General features: G+C 40.4%; 1 protein-coding gene across 4 annotated transcripts in view; it reads left to right on the top strand.

Annotated features, from left to right (window-relative positions):
• Positions 1–21603, top strand: part of fat2 (FAT atypical cadherin 2) — a 136844-nt gene that overhangs the window by 107231 nt on the left and 8010 nt on the right. For all 4 annotated transcript variants that reach the window (XM_071458163.1, XM_071458161.1, XM_071458162.1 and 1 more), the window contains 8 exons: positions 1908–2105; positions 3584–4184; positions 4871–5071; positions 10391–10548; positions 16974–17424; positions 19380–19533; positions 21026–21125; positions 21243–21394. In XM_071458163.1, coding sequence (XP_071314264.1) covers positions 1908–2105; positions 3584–4184; positions 4871–5071; positions 10391–10548; positions 16974–17424; positions 19380–19533; positions 21026–21125; positions 21243–21394 — 2015 coding nt within the window. The remainder of the gene's footprint in view (positions 1–1907; positions 2106–3583; positions 4185–4870; positions 5072–10390; positions 10549–16973; positions 17425–19379; positions 19534–21025; positions 21126–21242; positions 21395–21603) is intronic.

The following is a 21603-nucleotide window of genomic DNA, read 5'->3' as shown; positions in this document are numbered from 1 at the left end:
TCTGCCAGATCGCCATCACTCAACCTGCTGCTGCTCTTCCAGCTCAGAGACTCGCATCCACTCACAGAGAAGGCTCGTTCAGGAGCCACAGCGTTGGCCGTGTGTGCCGGTGAATCCAGACTCTGCGATATCGTCCCATCTGCTGATTTCTCCACAGCCAGCTTGGCGTGATGAAGAAAGGTGCATTAAGCAGATGGATGTAACTCAAACAGGGGAAAGGAGCTGTCACCAAATTTTTTTCAGACGCTGCTCATCGTTGGCAGTGTCCTCTCTTTGACTATTTGTCACTGTTGGATGCCCACCTTTATGACTAGCACAACTGTTGCAGAGGCTCTGTATTATTAGGCTGCGGCCAAATTTCAGTATTTGACTAAAAGCAGCAGATGGACAGGTAATTCGTTTTGTTTGAGAAAGTCCTCACAGGATGCAACGATAAATCATGCTGCATCTGTGCTGATACTTGACTGACGTTTGTCTTCACTCCAGCTTGCCAAACTGACACATGAATAATCAATGTGAACGCGTTTCACTTCCAAATTTACTGTCAGATGTCTCTACAGAGGAACGTGAATCAGAAAGTAATGTATCAGACGTATCACAAGGCTTTGTTTAACAGAGCTGTACTGGAGAGTGTAGGGAACTCTGAGCACCGGTGGTCCACAGCAGCGATGCTCTTTGCTGTAATGGTATCAGCTCATATTCACTACAGAGAGGATGTGATACGTGACTCTGCCCTTTGCTCAGCACTCGGTATCACAAAGCAGCGTCACGCGGTGCTGTCGTTGTCCTGCAATATAAGTAGGCATGTTCACGATTTTATAAAATTTGCTCTTGTTTACTATGGACAGTGATAAATACCAAGCATTAAAACAGAAAGTTAGATTGCTCTCAATAAATGACAGTATGTGCCCCAGACTTTTAAATTTTGGCCTATTTTTTTTATTTTAAGTGAAAACTCTCTGCTTAGACATCCTGTCTGATTCTTAATTTACTTTCACTGGACAACATTTGTTCTCCCCATGTGGTCACCCTGCTGAACGATTTCCTGTCGGTGCTCACAATTACCCACTAGCGCCCATTTAAGTCCCATACTGGATCCAGGAACACCTGTGTGGGGAAGGTGAATCCCCTCCATCATTAATGCCTTGCTCAAGCCGCTAACCTGTACAAAGAATCAAACTCCTAACCCTGACACACACACTTTCAATAAAGCTGAACCAGTGTTTTCATTGCTCTCCGATCAATGTATTTTCTCAACAAAACAGGACTGTGTTTTATCCACACTGCATGTACTTTATTGCTGCCTACCTGAAATGGATTTCAGTGTTTTTATGCCTCCATGCTAGCGACAGCCAGGGCTGGAGGCATTACGTATGTTTTCAGGTTGAAAACATAATGCTTCCAGCTGTACCATTCCTGTAAAAGTGATATCTCAGTAACGGCTTGAGGGAACTTCCTCAAATTTGGCACAAATGTCCACTTGGACTCAAGGACGAACTGATTAGATTTTGGTCGTCAAAAGTCACTGTGACCTCACAAAACACAGTTTTGGCCATATTTTGTGTGACCTGGATGAACAGGGATGTAACCTGAGAATTCGTCTGAGTGTTTTTGTTGTTGCTTTTGTGCAGTAGATCATTCTCAAATCTCTTTGGTTCATTGAATGCACCATGTTTCCTGTCAATCTCAGCTTTCAATAAATGGGTAAAAATCGCCCACTTCAAAAAGAAAATAATGGTAATACAACTGATTTGTACTTGATGGCTTAACTAAGCCAAACAACAATTGTTAAATGTTGTATCTGGACCAAACTACACAAGATTTTTATTTATGTTTAAAATAAATAAAAACAAAAGTTATTGAACTTTAAAAAGATGTATTAATAAACCTCGTCATGTCCCCCGCAGGAGGGAGAGTCAGTCGGCAGCAGCATCCTCCAGCTGGTGGTGACAGACAAGGACACACCGAAGAACGGCCCGCCTTTCTCCTTCCACATCGTCAGTGGCAACGAGGAACGCCGCTTCCACGTCGACCAGGGTGGCCTGCTGTCACTTTCTGCTCCACTCAGGAAGAGGGTCAAACCCTACCATCAGCTCAAGATACAGGTGAGGGGGCTGTTAAAACAGTGTATGATTCATACACATAAACTCCTGAATCCCTGCTCTCTTACCTGTTTTCCACCTTGACGTTGTAGTCGTTTGTCTGTCATTGTCTTTCCTACACTGTGTTCACCCAGTGAGAGAAAAAACAATCCATCGCCATATCTGTCAAATCTCAGTGTTTCATCCCTGAGGTTCTTTGTGTCTTTGTTGGAACCCTTTAACTAGAAAGTGAAAAAAATTTATTATAATCCTGCTTCAGTGATAAAATGCTGATGCACTGCAGAGTGTCCCCTGTGGCCTTGGTTGTTGTGTTACTGACAGTGCTGAAAGGAGTGATGGCCAAACACTGGCCACCAGAGAGAGTGGCTAAGTGATTTTCATTGCCTGCTGTGGCCGTCTGGCTGACCTGAATAATTATTTAGTGCTGAAGGTTCAACAATGTGCTTATTAGTTACTAATTTGACTGCTGATAACTTTGACTTTGATTGGATGTGGAGTCACACCTTCTCAAGATTAACATCGCACATATCAGACAGGTATCCTTCATATGTCCTTCAGGGTTCAGGAAAATTTATAAGATGGGTTTGAATGTCCAGAATTAATTTCATGTGATAATATTATAAGAAACAGTTCAACTAGAATTCTTAAGTAGCGTTGTAAAGTTCACTGTTTCCTTTAGAAATATAAAAAAAAAACAGGTTATCGTGAGGTAAGAGAGTTCAAGGCTTTTCAAGAAGTCCTTTTTGAGTACAGCTGAATATGCATATCAGTGGATTGCATTCCATGGACTTCTTTAGGCTGGTGAAAATGTTTTTTTGGGGTTCAAAACCGCTGAGTTATGATATTTTGATACAAATAGCTGCATTTTTCACCACTTCAGTGCTTAAAGAAACTGTTTTTATCCAGGGATTCTCCCTCTGGTCAGTGTCGGAAAGAAATCCAACTACACAACATTTTGAGAATCACTGAACACAAACAGTTAAAAAGGAAAGAAGAAATGTAATCAGCACACTCAGTATGGCAATTAAGTAATCAATCTGTTTTATATTCATTATCTCTTCAGTGTCAGTGTAGAGTTGTGACTCAGTCCCAACACAGAATTATGCCACTTTTTCAGACTTTTTTTTAAATCTTTGCTTTTTTTCTGGTTAAATAATAATTAAAAATGTATGTAAAGAAAAAAAAAAAACACTTGTTGAACTGGTCACATTTGTAGATGTGAATCCGCTGACATCATCACCCCTTCATTTTAAAGGCCTCACCTGCCCAAAAAAAACAAAAAAAAACAAAACAACCACTGATCTAGTGGTCCCTTAGATTCACCATGAAACCCCTAGAGGTGGGCCTGACCCTCATGTTGAGATTCTGTAAATTACAGTTACAAAATCAAATGTGATTTTTCAAATAAGATAAATATCTGTATGATATCAGTCCATTCGGTCCTTGTGATATGTTCTAATGCTGATCTTTGCTCCATTCAGGTGACAGACAGTGGTCATCCCCCCCTATCTTCTATCTGTGTGGTCAACATCAATGTGACTGAGCAGAGCAAGTATCCTCCCTCTGTGGTGCCTTTGGAGGTCTTCATCACCACCTCCGGTGGGCTGTTTGCCAACCGGGTCATTGGAAGACTCCACGCTTCAGACCAGGACCTGCAGGACATCCTGAACTACAAGCTGGTGTCAGAAAACCCGGATGGAGGAAGGTTCTCAGTCGACCTTGCTGATGGTAAGATCTGGGCAGATGACAACCTGGAGGAGGGCTCGTATTCGCTCAACATCAGCGTGACCGATGGGAAGTTCAGCGTATGGACCGGGGTCAAAGTTCACGTTTGGGCAGCTGATCAGAGGGCGCTGGACTCTGGCCTGACGCTGCAGGTGGCGGGGATGTCACCGGAGGAGTTCCTGGGCGATCACTGGAGAGGCCTCCAGCGCAGCCTGGGTCAATTTCTTGGTTTGCCTAGGCAAGAGCTTCACCTGGCCAGCCTGCAGCAGCAACAAGACACCCAGGTCCTGGAGGCCCTGCTGATCTGGAAGCCTCAGAGTGGACCTGTCCAGTCTCTGCCAACCAACAGACTCGCAGGTGATCAATCACTATTTCAACATGGGTCTTGTAAAATATTTTACTGATCCCAATGTGAAACTGGGATTAATGAATTAGCACTATGATGCATGAAAAATTTAAATTCTAAAAAAACAGACCAGAAAGTACAAATCTAGATCAAAAGAAAATTAGGTTTTAGTGGCTGAAGCTGCACCACAATAAAAATCAGTGCAACCAGTGTCGTGCTGTCGTTAAACTCCTGGAGGATGGAAGGAAGTGAAGCAGCTGCATCACATGACACTCCGACTTTCACAAAGTTTGGGATTTTTCCACACATTAAAGATATTCACATGTGGTAAAAACCTTGTGCTAGAATTAGTAATTTCACACCAATGACAAATCTGTATTAAATCTGTGTCCATTTCATTACCTTAGAAAGTCGATATACCGTATATACAATATGATGTGCAATAAACTTCCAGATTTATTTAATTTGCAGTTAGACATCTTCACCAGCTGAGCCCCAGAACACACCAGTAATTAGTTTTTAATGGGAAAATAATAAAAATTTGTACTGAAGACATAAACAAGGGTGACATACAGGCAATCAGGTCAGTTTCTCGTTGAAAAAAAATTTGGCAGCCATTAATAAGGACACAAAGGAAATCCCAGTGTGATGAAGAGTCTATTTGAAGGTGAAATCTGAGATGTTCCCTTTGATGTAGGTATTATGTCAGACATTGAGGACTCTCTGGGCCTGAGCATCCTCAGGGTGAGCCACAACGGGTGTCTGGGTACCAGCTGTCCGCCACGAGGCTGCAGGAATGCTGTCCGGCTGACGGGAGAGAGACTGGGCCATTTCACCACCGCCAGAGCTGGTTACATCACCCCTCAACACACCTGGGAGAGCGTCTGTCCCTGTAATGGTACGTGTCTGACTGTGTGTGTGTGTGTACGCGTGTGTGTGTGTGTGTGTGTGTGTGTGTGTGTGTGTGTGTGTGTGTACGCATGTGTGTGTGTGTGTGAGCGTGCCTGACAGCTCATCCAACTTATAACTATGAAGTTAAACAACAGAAAACCACTTGAAAGCATAACTGGAAAACTGAGGTGAAGCCAGTTTTACTTCCGCATCCATTTTCACCTTTTCTTTGTTCCATCATAATGGAAAAACTTTTCTTATATGTGCACGGAAGCACAAGAATTGCATAAGAAGATACAGCTAGTGAGAGGAAAAAGCATATGTATTATCAATAATAATAGACGGAACAGCAATAAGGGGAAAAAACAGTGAAAGAAAACAGGTGAAAAATGCAATAAATGCAAACAAACCAGGATTTACATTGTTAATACTGAAGCTCTACAAAATAACTTATCTTTTATTTCACTTGTCACTGTAATCCAGATTTTAATCTCTTCTTCCATCCCTCTTTTTATCCATCAGTGCTCTTCTGCTGTAAGATCACATCTTTATGAAGTCTCTGTCTCAATCCCACATTATATACTTGTATACAGTATGTACTCAGAACTATTTGTTATGGTATAATTCTCTTTGATTCTATTATACAAAATATTCTAAACTAAATTTGCAGTTGGTGATGGGACAACACACGATATCTTTTGAAAAACATTTTGCCATCTTTATTTCCTTTGGGAATTTTGGTATTGCCAGTTAAACTTAAAAAGAAAGATGTCAAAATGTTTTTCAAAAGATTAAATCGTTTTTTTCTAAGATATCGTGTGTTGTCCCATCACCAACTGCAAATTCAGTTTAGTCTTCTGCAGCTGCTGGGAGTAGAATCAGAATCAGAATCAGAATCAGAATCAGTTTTATTGCCAAGTATGTTTTCACATACAAGGAATTTTTTCTGGTGATTGGTGCAATTGATCAGCAACAGTGGGGCTCTCTAGCCTTGTTGATGAGGCTAATAGCAGATGGGAAGAAGCTATTTTTGTGGCGAGAGGTTTTGGTCCTGAAGGACCGCAGCCTCCTGCCAGAGGGGAGTGTCTCAAAGAGTTTGTGTCCAGGGTGGGAGGAGTCAGCTACAATCTTCCCTGCACGCCTCAGAGTCCTTGAGGCGTACAGGTCCTGGAGGGACGGAAGATTGCAGCCAATCACCTTCTCAGCAGAGTGGATGATACGCTGCAGTCTGTTATTGTCCCTCTCCGTGGCAGCAGCGTACCAGATGGTGATGGAGGAGGTGAGGATGGACTCAATGATGGAGGTGTAGAAGTTCACCATCATAGTCCTTGGCAGGTTGAACTTCTTCAATTGCCTCAGGAAATACATCCTCTGCTGAGCTTTTTTGATGAGGGAGCTGATGTTTAGCTCCCATTTGAGATCCTGTGTGATGGTGGTTCCCAAGAAGCGAAAATGCTCCACGGTAGCCACGGGGGAGTCACACAGGGTGATGGGGGTGGGTGGGGCTGGGCTCTTCCTGAAGTCCACTATCATTTCCACTGTCTTCAGAGCGTTTAGCTCTAGGTTGTTCTGCCATTACAATAGTGTGTCTGTCAACAGCACACTGAAAAATCAACCTGTTTAAGTATGCACAACTATTTGTTAAAGTATACTTAGTATTATACAGTTTTCACTCGGCAGTTTAGAATTAGTATGTAATATGGATTTGTGACACTGAGTTTGAGCCAAAAATAACATGAAATTTTGCAAGACAGTCTCAACACATAGAGTTTTGGGTCTGTGATGGTTTATCTCATGTTCTGATTTGTACTTCTTTTTAAATAAGATCTATATTTAAGAGTAGAAATGACCTTGCTACTGATACAAGCTGTCAATTGATCAAAAAACATAACATCAAAGGATCAGTGACCACTGGAGCAAGTGGAAACTGTGTAGTTCCAGTGCACAGAGTGACTAACAGTCAGTCTTTTCTTTTGGTAAAGAGATGAGCGGATAAGGTGAGTAAATGTCATCAAGTAATGTACCCGTCAGGAACAGAAGAGGAAACAGCTAAATACTGAATATGAGCGTCAGCCGAGATTGTGGTTTCCCCTCAGTTCTGCAGGACTTTCCCGGCATAAAGAACCATATTGCATCAGGTGTTTTAGATTCAACCCTCGCTTTTTAAGAGAGGACAGACATTTTCCAGGCTACTCTAAGGCGATATCTGTCGCTGCTGAGATCAAAGAGCCTTCTTCTTCTTACCAGTTGAAACTGATAGAGTAAATCCCAGATTTAAAGGTAAGACGGAGAACATCTTAGGTGTAAATGTGGGCCCAGCATTAGCTTCGATTACAGCCGACAGCACCACCTCGTCAGATCGTCTTCAGTGATTTGAGTTGGCATTCCTGTGAGGATTTGTGCAGCAAGAATGAATGAAAGTCAGCTAGGTTTTCTCCAGGAGATACACCAAGTATCAGCTTGTTTAGAGTCCCTTTCCTCTGGAACATCTTCTGAACATGTTATCGACACTATATTTTGACTATATTAGATACAGTCCGTCTTTGGTCTTAACAGTTTTGAGGTTTGGGCTTAAGATGGTGCTGTGTGAGATACACAGCAGGCAAATCAGACAGTGTCTTGAAAGCAACAGTACAGAATGTGCAAGATGCTAGGTTGGGCGGTGAAAGAGCAGTGCATTATCAGGATGGTTAGCAGAGGAAACCTCAGAGAGACTCCGCCACACATCTGAGCCTCAGTCAGACCCAGACTCAAATGAGGAGTCTGTTGTGCACTAAAATCGGTGACTAGGAGACATATCAGAATGGTAAGCATAGTTAGCATCTTTTAATTATTCATATTGTTTGTTAGCTTGTTAGTTTTTAACTGGCAATGGTTGACACAGTGTTCGTGGTTAATGTGATGCAAACTCAGGCTCTCTGTACTGACAAGGTTCTGTTAAGGTTTCTTCACAGTAACAAGTTGACAGGGTTGGTTCCTTAGATTTGTGGTGGCTCTGATTCGTTTACTGCAGTTCCAAGAAAGAAATCTGCAGTCATGGCGATGACTGCTGTGTTTGGCTTGTGATATGTCTTGTTCAATATAAAAAACACTGTATGGACATGTTAACAAGGTTAAAAACTTTATTTTCATTGGAGAGGGTCTTAAAATAATCCTGTCATTGCAAAAGAGATTAATAGATTATTGATCTGTATAGCTGAATACATTCACTGAATAAATCACAAGTTAAGATTTTCTCAGAACAATCAATATACAGTAAATATTCAAGTCACTTTTTTTAAAAAATGGTCTAAGTGTATCTACTAACTTTGGCAGAGCTTTTCACATATTGGTGTAAATTACCAACTGTTCTGTTATTCATGAGGTCAAAACAGGAAGGATGCAATGAGTATTTGTCTTTGAGGCTGATAGTCAAGTAAAGGTTTTTCAGTTTTTCAGAGTGGTATTCTACTCTAAGGAAAGTTGTTTTTCATCAGCAGACTCTAGGAACATGTTGTTAGTGAACCCTCCCACAGGCATCATTAAAGTTTCATCTTAGAACCAGTAAAAAAAACACTGATGAAGGTTTGTCTGAAGACAAAATTGGAATCGTTATTGATCCATCCATTCATGAATTTACTCATCCTTCATTCAGTCTTTCCTCGTCCTGTTTCTACGCTTGATGCTTAAACTTGTATCAAACCTTCTCTGATTACTCCTTGTTTTTATTTTCATCTTTTTGGCATTGTAAATGTATTTTTCAGCTTTTGGTGATTTTCCTGTTAAAACGATCAAGCAACAACATTTAGAACAACATGTTTTTATTTTTCTTTCTTTGCAGTCTTTTCTGTCAGCGGCATGTTCTTCTGCATACTCAGCTGTCATATGTGGTCTGAGGTGAAGGTGGAAAAACAGAGCTGCCTGCTCTGATAGAAATTAGTGTTTGTTATTCTTTAAAGTTTAGTGCCCTTGAGTTGGAATGTGAAAAAGGAATTTGGTGCCTTCAAAAACTCAAGAACAAGAATTTCTGATTTGTAAAAGTCTACTGGATGGAGATTAACAATTAAATCAGATCCAGGATAAGATACTTTAGCCAAGACGATGAAGAAAGATGTTTTGTCACTCAAAGCCTTCAAAAACTACGATACTAGGCCTAAAGGATTTTAATAAAACTATGGGTGTGGAAAGACGAGGACAGTGAAAAGAAAACTAGGAATATTTTAGCCAACTCTGCTGACAAAGTTTTCTTTTTTCATAATTGAAGAAGGACAATTATTTTCATTATGAATTAATCTGTCAGTTGGGTTTTTTTGATTAGAGTATTTTAATGTCTTGTTTTGACTGAACAACAATCCCAAACCCAAAGATATTTAATTTTTAATAATACAAAAGAGAGCAAAACAACAAATCTTCAAGAGGCTGGACCCATTAAATATTAGCAGAGAGCTGAAACTATTCAATGATCATCAAAATGGTTCACTGAGTAATTTTCTGTCAGTTGATTAATCCATTCATTATTTAGCTCTGGATAAAACAGATTGAGACAAAACAACAACAGACCAGACATATGAATATGAATGTGTCTGTGTGTGTCTGTGTATTCATCAACATACATATAGATGTGTAGGTGCACTGTATGTGTGAGTATGTAAATGCACATTTATATGTATGTATGTGAATATTGGATCCGTATATGTGTTAGGGTGTTGTTACCTCTGTATCCTCCTCTGCCTCAGCTCGGGCAGCTCTCAGCTATGCTCCTCTAAGAGGTTATTTTTGAATGTACTGCATGCTTTCACAGATCTGGGGAAAATTGTGTTTTTTTTTTATCATACACCTTGGACAAGATCTAGAATTAGATACATTTATATCCATTGAAAATTCATAAAAACTGGTAAATGAGACTTGTACTTGTTTTTCACGAGAGGCCATTGAGCTCAAATTGCTGTCATGCCACATATTTGGTATTTTAGGTTTTATATAATATGTGCTGCTGTCTTGGTCAGTTCTCTCTTGTAAAAGAGATGTTTTTTTTAATCTCAATGGGACTTCTTGGTAAAATAAAGTAAATAATAATAATCATTTGAGCTCTCCAGTTACAGTTTGTTGCTCTTGTGGTCACAGCTTCTTTATTCTGGCTTTTTTCTTTAGTTGGCAGACTATGTCTGGAGCAATGAAAAATAAAATAAATAAAAATAAATTTGTTAAAAGGTTCACACCAGCAGAGACAATACTCATCAGATAAGACAAGCAACAGTTTAGGAGTCTGACTTTTGAAAACTGGAAACTTTTTGTCTGAAACTTCACCTGCACGTCTCATAGTTGTTTTTACGTTTCTGTGTTTCAGAGTCGGCGGTGAGGTTCGACGGGAAGTCCTACCTGAAGTACCTTCACAGGATGGACGAGGACAACCAGGATTTCAAACTGTCACTGAGGTTCAAGACTTTCCAGACACAGGGCCTCATCGTGTCCACCAACAGCACCAATGACTGGGGCGTCTTACAGGTATTCCTCTCCCTGAGGCTGCGTGTCAGAAGTACAGAAAACACGATTTCTCTTTAACCATTTGTATCATTTCTACTGTTCTAGTGTCATTAGTGTTCTTCCATCCAACAGATGTTCTGCTGTAGTTTGTCCAGAGAACACACTCGGTATACAACAGCATTTAGCTTCTTTAAGAAGTAAATAAACATTTAATAAACAGTTTAGAACACACTGTAATATACTTTCAGTGTTAATTAATGTAGTTGTCAACAACTTTAACTGTTCCTGAAACATCCATAACCAGCAATAATGAATGACAATATAACACAGTTGTACAACTATAATTGTTTAGAAATGCTGCATGTTATACACAATTAAAATGTTTCTGTGCTAATTATAAATGCTAAACAGCGGAGGTTAAAGTAACGGATTAAGGCTCGGCCACATTATGTCTACATTTAACCAAATCTGCCTGCAGCAGAGAACAGCTGCCACATTTCAGAGAATTAGACTTTTGTTTTTTTGACTACAATATTACACAAAGATAAAACACCATTACTGAAATGTTTTAGAAGTCATCAGGTCCCAGTGGTGAAAGGCAGACAAAGCTAGAGGATATCAAGTTAGCAGTGAAGCATAAAACTCAAATGAAATTTGCAGACTTTGAGCTCACATCTTCAGCTCATTCAGTAGTGTTTTTTCTGGTGATTTGTTTGCAGCTGTATGTGTCGGCTCTCAGCAGCACTGCATTATTCCAAGGACAAACCAGTAAAGAAAACATGTATGTTAGTGTTTTGTTGTGTTCCAATGAGACAAAAAGCTCTTGTCATTGTGTGTTAGTTGGAAATGTCGGCAACAGCTCAGGAAGATGAAATGAAAAGAAACTTCAGCACGCAGAGAGTAATTCAATTACAACTACAGGAACACGACAATGATTATTTTCATTCATTTACACGAAGTGTAAATATTCGCTGTGTTCTCCTCTGAGCTGCCAGTTGATTATTTTGCTCTTTAAGTATTGCTGCTGTGGGGAGATTAAATCTCTTCCTACCTTTCAGATAGTGTTAGTGTAATGGTGTTTGACACTAATTTACCATCAGAGTAATAAAATCTTAGAGCTGCTGATTAAATCTATGGGAGTTCTCAGTGGGGAGCAGCAACCACAAGTTAAGCTTTTCAATATAAAATGTTTGTACCATCTCAAATATCAATATTTTAATTACTCCTTGGTGGCAGCTGTCATGTTATCGGCACAGGTGTCATGCTTTTTGAAATATTTGATATGGTCTTACATTGTGTCTAATCTCTGTTTGTGCTTTTCTGTGTTTACTGCAAACACAGGTCCCAGAATAGCAGGACACTCTTTTGTGTGTATGGTCAACACTGTCAGCATCACGCAGCACCTGCTGACTCCCTCAAAAGTTGGCAAATAGAATCAACTCCATTTAAATTTGTTCTATTGTGGCAACGCTGACATTTGAGACAATGTGCCCTTCTTCACCGTGAAATACCAGCCAGGCCTTTTCACGCTCTCTGTGCTGACAAGAGAAGCCAACGCAAGAGTTGGTTTGTTTGTTTTTTTTAACCGTCCAAGCCCTGTCTCCTGTATCTCTGCGTGGCAGAATGTTTCACGTTTCTGGGCTAAATGCCCATATCAGAGTTGCTGGTAAACTATTACCTGCTTTTCCAGTGTAATCACCTCATTAATGCCTTTTTAACTCAAACTGTGATGACTGCTGCTGGCTCTGAACATGGCATGTTGCACTTTTCTTTTAAAATGCACACAAAGGGAACCAGCGAGACTTCTGCAGGAGCTCTAATGAAAAACTTTCTGTCTTCCGAGATTTATTGACATGCTTTTTTGGAATTGTCAAGGGAAAGAAAGATTCATCTCGGTGCTACAATACAAGGTCTGCTGTGCCATATTAAAGGGAAATGTTAAAAGAGAATAATGAATTGTTGTATTCTTTGAGAGACATGAATAATTCTCTAAACAGATAACAAAAAAAAGGCATGATATGACCTTTAATGCTGCATGATGCTTCCCCTCGTGGGCTCTGCTCATTTGTGTGACATCCGTGTGCACTCAGGCAGAATATTCAATCATCTTGATTCTCGGAAAACTTCAAAAGCAGCATTCAGTCTTACCCAAGGTTCTTCCTCCTGGGTTTTGGATCTCAGCTCGCGCATGCAAGAATGGGTCCCTGCCTGATTCATTGTGAGGAGAAATGGCTTCAAAAAGAATTTCTATACGTGGTCATCTGAGAAGTCCCCCGACTGGTTTTTGTGATGACTTCAGAGAAACTTCCTGGTGATACAAGACACTATTTGCGCACTTCATTCCCCTTGGGACAGGCGCTACCCTGCATCTCTGTGACGTCTCATATAACCACAAGATCACATTAGTATTCTCCATCAAGAGCCACATCATTGAGAACAAAAAAAAAAAAAATACAACCATAAGTTCAAGCCTATTTACTGCTGCTGATTCTCTTTTATTTCTGCATGCATCTCACTCTAAGTCGTCACCTTTGAAAAAAAGATGGCGGCCGTTTGAATGAAAAGCTGCTGTGGCAGGCTGAGCAGAAGAAGTAAAGGTGACTTGTCATTGGAAGGAAAATGACAGCTCAGACCTGACAGCAGAACAGTTTGCAAACTTGACAATGAACAAAGACTTAGATACATGCTGGTGTGGAACCAGTGGACCATCACTTAGCTTGCTTGCTGCAGTAACACAAAGTGATTGCTTTCATGTCAATTCAGGCTTTTGTCTTCACACGGTAGTGAACAGGAGGGACTTTCTTGTCTTGCTCCAGGACACGTTTTAGCCAAAATAACAAATCACAAATTTACCAAAAGGGGTTTAACAATCTGTACAAGAAATGACACCAAATACTCCAAAATAAGTCTTTATTGGGAGGAAAAATGGAAGAAATTATACCTGCTTAGCATCAGCATCACTGAAAATCACTCTTTTCATACCACTCTGCCTGTTTTTGCAGGCAGAGTGGTCCATTCACATTCCCGTTTTGGGTGCAGTAGGCATGGATGATTTTAAAATGATAAATACCGAGGCTATAAGGATTTGTGAACCAGTGGATATGTGGTTACGCTGCTTCTACATCTAATTTCTCATATTAGACGGCCGGTGCAATGTTGCACATTAACGATCCGGAAAGCTCAATTGCAACTTTGAATTTACAGGATTTTTTTTTTTTTTTATCAGTGTGATTAAGTAGCTCGATTCTCAGGTATTCAGATCACTGGATTAGACAAATTTTTGTGGAAGTTAAAACTGACTTTCATCCTAGAAAAATCATCCCCTCAATTAATTCTGAGACAATGTGATACTGCCCCATAACCACCACTAATCCCAGGTCAATTTTTGTACGATTAGACGGAATTTTATTCTCAACTTTAGAACTGTTTTCAATTCAGTTCAATGTTTTTGGATTTAAATGCAACATGGAAATTACTTCTGAAGTGGACTACAGCTGAGACCTGAACATCAGATGGTGTAGGTGTTTTAATTTTTCAATTGTCAATTGTAAATCTGTCGTTCTTACATAAGCAGCAGTTGAGACCCTCATTACTTTGTGATCACAGATTTATATAATTTGAAGGGGTCTGTTACCCTCTACTGGACTGAATGGCTCCCCATCTCCATTAATGAAACAGTGCATGCAGATATGCACTCAGCCTTATTTCAATTTTATAATAGTCTGTATGTAAATGTAGCCACAGACAGCGATGCTATTCCCATGTTACTCAGTTTTATTACGTGTAACCACAAACCAAGTGAGCACACTCAGTGAAGCTTTAATCACTGCAGAGATTCTGTGCTGGCTCCTGCATTGTAATGCCTTTGTTTGTGTGAGTGAACAATACATCACATGCAAGCAGAGTACATGAGTGTGGCAGCCGTTGTTGCATGCTGAACTTCGTCCAGCACCATTAAAGCTCCCTGCAGGAAGCTAGCAGCATTTGTGTCAGCACTCGGAGTCTGTGATTTATGGAATCATGAAGCACCGATGCTGCGGCGCTTCAGTCCCCGTGGAGTTCGACTTGACACGGTACTCGTGCTACATCAGCTGTGCTGATACTGTAAAATCCTCCATTCGCCAAACTGTGCTATCTCTCGTCAAATATCCACCATAAATCACACCAGGAGTCACACTAAGTCATGTAAAATAGATGAAAAGACAAGCGACCGGCACCTCGGATGCCTCTGTGTTTTCACTTGTTCTTCTGCCAGCGCTTCGGCATCTTCTCATGATAAGCCAGGGCCAGAGCAGCCCTCATCTCCCGCCCCTTTCCCTGTGCACTGTCATTGATCCATGGGAAGAATTTTGCAGGTCTGTCTCTATAAAATGAATCATTCCTGTTCATTTTTTTTTTTCTTTTTATCACCCTAGCCTCTGGAAATCAAACAGAAACCTCTGTGCAATGCTGGTTTGCTTCCCTTCCCTGCAAGAGAACGGCCTGAATGCTGAGGAACTGGATCATGTGTAACATCAGAAAAGCGGAAAAATTAAATCTATAATGAAGAAAATAAAACAAAGAGACAAAAACTCATCGTCCTGCAGCAATTAAAGAAGCAAGGCAAAGCAAATCGCGATCAATAATGCATCACGGCCTTCGATGTCCAATGGGGAGACGCTCAGCAATTTGCAAAATACACACTCCATCTGTATATTAAAAGGGGGCAGATACAAGGAGCCTTCAGTTGCATAAAGAAAACATGAATAGATAAAAGGTGCAGGAAAAAGCTGCTGCCTTGTTAGTTTGTGAGAACGCTGAGCGGGCAGAAACATTAAGAGGCTTCCGCTGACGTTGATGAAATGCTGAATAAATGTGTGACTCACTGTGCGCACTGCTTGGTGTTGTGCATGGGGAACATCAGCAACACAGGGAGCTGACAACAGATTTTATTTCTATTACAAAAGACTTGTCAACAAAAACACAGCCATGTTTGTCTTGTTAATGCCTGCAGTCTCCACAGGCTGAATGTAGAAAAATACTTCTAAGTTGTACAAGTTACCGTAGTTTCTGGAACTGATTATATTTGGTGTGCATTTGTACTGAGTGTATTTAAATGTATTGTTTAACTTTTACTTAAAAGGTTATGTATTTCTTGTTTTGGTCCATAAAAAACTGAATCAGAGTGCAAACCACATTTTGTTATCTCTCAATAATATTTTGTATCTCTCAATACTAAGGAGATTTTATCCATTTAAAAAATAATACTTTGTAACTCAAACGTCTAAAATCGCTTTCATTTTCAATCCATTTTAGCCCCATTTTAACCAGACGTCTAGACATCTTCTGACATGCAAACCACCAAATCAATGCCTCTGGGGGAGTAGTCACACCGGAGAAAATGCTGCGATTAAACAAACAAATCAATATAATTAGCCCCACAACATTAATTCAGAACCATAAAATAACAAAGTTTAAAATGCACGTTAAATGTCAACTGATTGCAAACAGATGACGACACATACAGTTGCGTTTATCGCCCCGGAAAATGTCAAATGTTTACATGAATAGTTTTGGTCTTTGAAAACAAAGCTTTTTGACTCGATTGTTTGGAAATAAAAAAGTGTTAAAAAGTGTTTTTTGGTCTATTTAATTAACTCAACTGTAAAGGAAAGAATAAACCTGAGTGCATTAGAATTACCCTGAAGGCAGACATCCACACACAAGTGCGACGTCACTGTGAACATATACATGAAAACAACATCAGTGGTTAGCTCAACAATACTACCTGAGAGTTTCCTCTGCATTTATTTCAAAAAATGGACTGAATACAAAGTCTACTAAATTAAAATGACAGTTATGGTTTTCTAATAAGCAAGAAAAGTGGCACAGATTACTGAAAGTACTTAAAGGTGAACAACGCATCTCCCTTTCTTCCCGCTGTGCCAAAAGTGATCAGGGGCGGAGCCCCAATATTGAGGTCCCACCCACATCCCCCAGATTCAATCACAAGTCAATCACAGCTGTCAAATATTGATGTCACACCCCCTTTGTATAGCATCAAATAACTTAATTAAAATCAAACCTATCAGGAAAATGAACACTTGAACATCACCAACGTGAGAAGAACTACCTAAAATAACAAACCATCTTTGGGAAAAATGTATTTGATGTCTGCTTTGATTTTCTATTTCACCCATGTCACAGCTGCTATCACGGAGGGGGCGGGGTTTATGATCTATGCTGCAACCAGCCACCACAAGATGTTTTGGCTTTACTTGTGGGGAGTTGTCATGTCATCCATCTTTATATTTAGTCACTGCTGTTATGGTATAGGGTTGAATTCATTCATTAAGCCTTAATCTGAATGAGGAATTGTACAAAAACCTTTGGTTCTTATCTTGTTGCATTAAAGAATATATTCACTATTAATCTTTTGCTGACTGACTGACATTTTCCGTCCTCAGCTGACCAATGGAGAACTGCACTTCAGATACAGCTGTGGAAGAACCCCTGGTTCATTAGTCATCAGATCTGATCCAGTATCGGACGGCCGGTGGCACAGCGCCCTGCTGGAGGTCAACTCCACCACCCTGAGGCTGACCCTGGATCAGCAGCATCCAGCCTCCACCATTCTGACCGAGCCATGCCGGATGATGCGCTCCCATGGTGCTTTGCTCTTCGCTTCGCTTGCTCAGGACTCTGCTCCAGAGGTCCACGGGCAGCCACGTAATTTCATTGGCTGCCTGGAGGGCCTGGAGCTCAGTGGGGAGCGAATCAGAGTGGGTGACACAGCAGAATGGACGGGGTCGGGGAACAGAAGGGTGTTTGGGGTGTACCAGTGCTGCAGCAGGGCAGGAGCCTGTGACAACAACCCATGTCTGAACGAAGGGGTCTGCGAGGAGGATGCTACTGGAGGTGAGTGAATGAATGACGAAATGTAAAAAACATTTGCTACTGATACTTACAACACTATATATTTGTGAGCTCGTTTTAATGATTTATGTCTTCAGTAGAAAGAAATGGGCTTGGGGCTGACAGCCACAGATAGTAGGAATAAGGAAGTCTGAAAGTGTTGAGAGACAAACTAATACATTGTTATGTTTTGTCATTTCATGAGATTTATTTACAATAAAAACAAATACTAGTATAACTCCTGCCTTACCCTTTAAAATACCCTTTCAGCTACACCCCAAAAAACAAAAAGAAAAATAAGAAATAATAGCAAGTACTGCAGCTTCCTATCACAACATATTTTAATTTTACACAGAACAAGCACAGTGAAAAGTTCTTCAGGCTGCATTCAGACACGACCACAACTCTACCATGAGAGATATGTTTGTCCAGAAAATCTAATCCTACTCTTGGCCCTTCATGTCACATTAAGGGCTTCCTTATTGCCCTTTTGGGTTATCACTTATTGGCCAAATGCATGAGTTAGTTATGTTAAAAGATTGATATCTGGAAGGCTTGCAATGTCTTGCAGAGGATGTCTGGCGGCTTGACTTGGTATTTACTTGGAATGGCAGCTGATATGCACACCTGGAATTTTACAGATAAAAGAACAGGAGCTTTGATATAATATTCTCTTGAGTCTCTGTCAGACTGTGGAACCGAGTCTTTTTCAAGGAAGGTGGATATGACACCAAACATAAAGCTGGAGGAGATACAGATCTGTGCTTTGGAAGAACAGTGTAAACAAACAAACTAATTTCGTATTCTCCTGTAGTACAATAAGAAAATGTCCACTGTTGCTCTGTGGATAGAAGGTTTCTGCTGGGTTGCCACGTATAACTTTTCTCAGGATTTTATTCATCAATCACATTTCAGTCATGCTTCAGGCACAAATTCAGGGGTGTGATGCCAAACAACAAATGCATTTTATTTCCCAAAAGATCCTTCCAGGTCAAGGAAACTTAAGCAGACATACAGCAGTGTAAAGTTGTTCCTGTTCTTTTTTACTGAGCCTTTAATAGAGTTTGTTCCCTAAGAGAGTATGGATGTGAAGTAAAAGGTAGATGAGAACAGCGAGATTTCACTGTCTTCTTCTTCCAGTTATGCAGTGTCAGGTAAACAAAGAAATGGCAGAAAGAGATATGAAAAGATCGGCTCAAAAGTCAATTCAGTGGCTTTTTGGAACCTTCAACCAGCAAACGGAAATGACTCAGTTGCCCTTATGTGACATTAACATGAGACTTTTGTAACATATGTTGTATATCTGTGTACAAGTGGAAAACAGGAGTGAAGTCTGACATCACATGCAACAAATGTGTCAAGATTTTGAGAACCTTGGAGCCCAGACAACATCAGCTGTCTGTAAACCCCAAACCGAAACCTGTCACAGCATCACAGAAGAAATATAGGTCCACCAGATATCATGAGATCCAAGACACCTGGGAAAATGACTAAGTAGTTGTTTACCATCCCTTAAGTTTGGTTGTTAAAGAAATATCTTTGACCTTTTTGTAATTCAGTTTCTTCTCACACCTCATATCTGTGATCAGCAAATATAGGCCACTATGGCCTGTTTCTTCCTCTTCGATGGTTTTCTCCTTTTGATTGTTGAATGAATGAAAAGTAGCAAAGATCAGTGAAACTATGTCTATCTACTTTGTAGCTTCTGGACTTGATGTCATGTTTTTGTGTTTGACCAATTATCAGGAAGAAAAAGGAAAAACAGAAACTTTGCTGTTAAACAGTGTTGAAATTTTAGTTTTTTTTCTCTTTAAATATCAAGCACACGCTCGTGTTCTCTGGTTAGATCAGCTTGACCTTTGCTTTGATTTCTCTCACTGCCTGTAGGGGAGACTTGACGTGGCTTTGATCAGTGGCTCTTGTCTCAGACATTTGGGTGTGTTTTATTTACTCTGCAGAGCCGCGCTGCAGGTGTGCAGGACTGTTTCATGGCACCCGCTGTGAGCTGGCTGACAACCCGTGCGCCTCCCAGCCATGTCTCCACGGCAGGGTGTGTGTACCCAAGGCTCATGGTTACATGTGCAACTGCTCGCTGGACAATTCTGAAGCACGGTAAACACACTCATACACAAACTTTGTTTACAAAGTCTACAAGAGTTACATGTGTAACTACGTTTTTATAAATTCTGACGGTCTGGAGGAATGCAACAGTAACATCCGTGGTCTCCAATTTGCATGTTTATGTGATTGGACACACATACTCTTAACCATAACACATGCACACAAACACACAACCTGCAACTGGTTTTATTCCACTCACACCACCAACATCCACCAAAGGGAAGAGTCACGTTCAAATGAAATTACAGCTGCATTTGCATATTCCTCCTTTCATTAAGGCCGCCTGTGGAATTGCATTGCTCCTCGCGGGTATTAACTGTGGACCATGTTCCAGGTGGGGTTTTGATTAACTCAGTGAATAAAAAATGACCGTTGGTGGATCCTAATTGCAGGAAGTGGGAGTTTGCTGTGTGAGTTGTAAAGCACAGAGATAGATGTTTATGTTTAATGTGGTCTGATAATTATCTTTACATGTGCGCCACATTTAATCAGCGTCTGCAGCGGACAGCAGCACATAGGAAGAAAATGTATTTATAATGTAGGCAGTGTATTTTCATCTGCAGGCACAGTCATCCATCCAAACAGTGCTCAAATACAAAGATACAGGACTTGACAACTTTTTCTAAAATCCAAACTCCTTGTCCAAGAAAAAAAAAAAAAAAGACAGTTGTATTTTGCTCTGCAACTGCTGGAAGATACAGCATGGGAATTCCACACCTGGGAAATGAGTGGGTAAAGCTGAACATCAGGCAGTGTTATGTAAAATAAAATGATAGGTTTTTGTTAGTATTGCAGCAGCAGCACTTAACAGTCAGAGTTCTGGCAGTTGCTCCTCCGGGTAGTGTTTCGTGCCTGGATGATGGAGGGCCGCAGTGAAGCTCTCAGTATCATCTGCCAAATTTAACCTTCACTGCTGGGCCAAGGAGACAGCCTCTGAGCTCCATATTCACAGATTCAGCAGCAGTTTGGTCATAAACACTAACAGAGAGAAAAAGCTTGATTTTTGGGGGGAAGAGTGCCAAAGCGATGAGTCAGTTAATAATGAATTATTTGTTTATTCTTCATTTTTCTGAAAAAAATGGATGGTTCCAAGGTTCAGGATTTGCTGCTTCTTCATTTTACTAAACTAAATATTTTTGCGTTTTGGTCAAATATAATAGCTCCATGAGGGCATCACCATGTTCATTTTTCATATAAAATTTTAGAAGCTACTGAAAAACAATTATAAATTTTAATATAAAAACATATCAAACGAAACATAAAATACAGTCAGAAGTACATAAAAATGAAATGAAAAAGTAGATATGTATTACTCAGTTAAAACATCTGTCCATCCATCCCACATTGTGTACAAGCATCACTAGCATGTTAGCGTTAGCACATTACCACATTAACATTATACAGCTCAAATCACTGCTGAACATATTAAAATAACAATCCTTACTGTCATATCTCCTAAATCCAACTTCCTTTACTCCTGTAGGTGCCACAATCAGATAGACGTCTGCTCACCCAATCCCTGCCCTGGAGGCTTTGATTGTAAAGTCACTGACGGCTCCATCCACTGCGACCCCCTGCCTCAGGTCAGTTAGCACTTCAAGTAATCAGTTAATATGCTGTTGTTTGTTTGCTTTCAGAAATGACACCTAACATCTTTGCCTTACATTATACTCAATCCATCTACTATCCCGTCTCTCCAGAGGGTAACTCCAATGATTGGTTATGTGGAAATCATGGAGATCAGTGCCAGCGTGCTTGGATTGCTCTTCTTGGTTGGCATCTTCATTTGTGTCAGGAAACGATACGTTCAGCAGAAGAAGAAAAAACCTGTCTGTGTCCAGGACTCCAATGGGTAAGAGTGAATTTTTGTTTCTAGAATTAAGAAGAAGATCAAAAGTTAACATATAACATCAGACCAGGTTATAGTCTCTGAGTCAGCTAATTGAAAGTAGCCAACCAGAAAGAGAGAGCGAACAGGAGGAGATTCTGATTCCAGCAGAAACAGAATTCCACTAATTATACAAGTGTGGAGTTGTACAGGGATGTCAGTAATAACACTCT

This window comes from Trachinotus anak, unplaced genomic scaffold (assembly GCF_046630095.1).
Source record: "Trachinotus anak isolate AG129_WGS33_773 ecotype Australia unplaced genomic scaffold, CSIRO_AGI_Tana_v1 ptg000021l, whole genome shotgun sequence".
In the NCBI taxonomy this organism is placed as follows: Eukaryota; Metazoa; Chordata; class Actinopteri; order Carangiformes; family Carangidae; genus Trachinotus; species Trachinotus anak.
The sequence above is the reverse complement of the archived record's forward strand: the minus strand, read 5'-3'. Positions and strand labels throughout refer to the sequence as shown.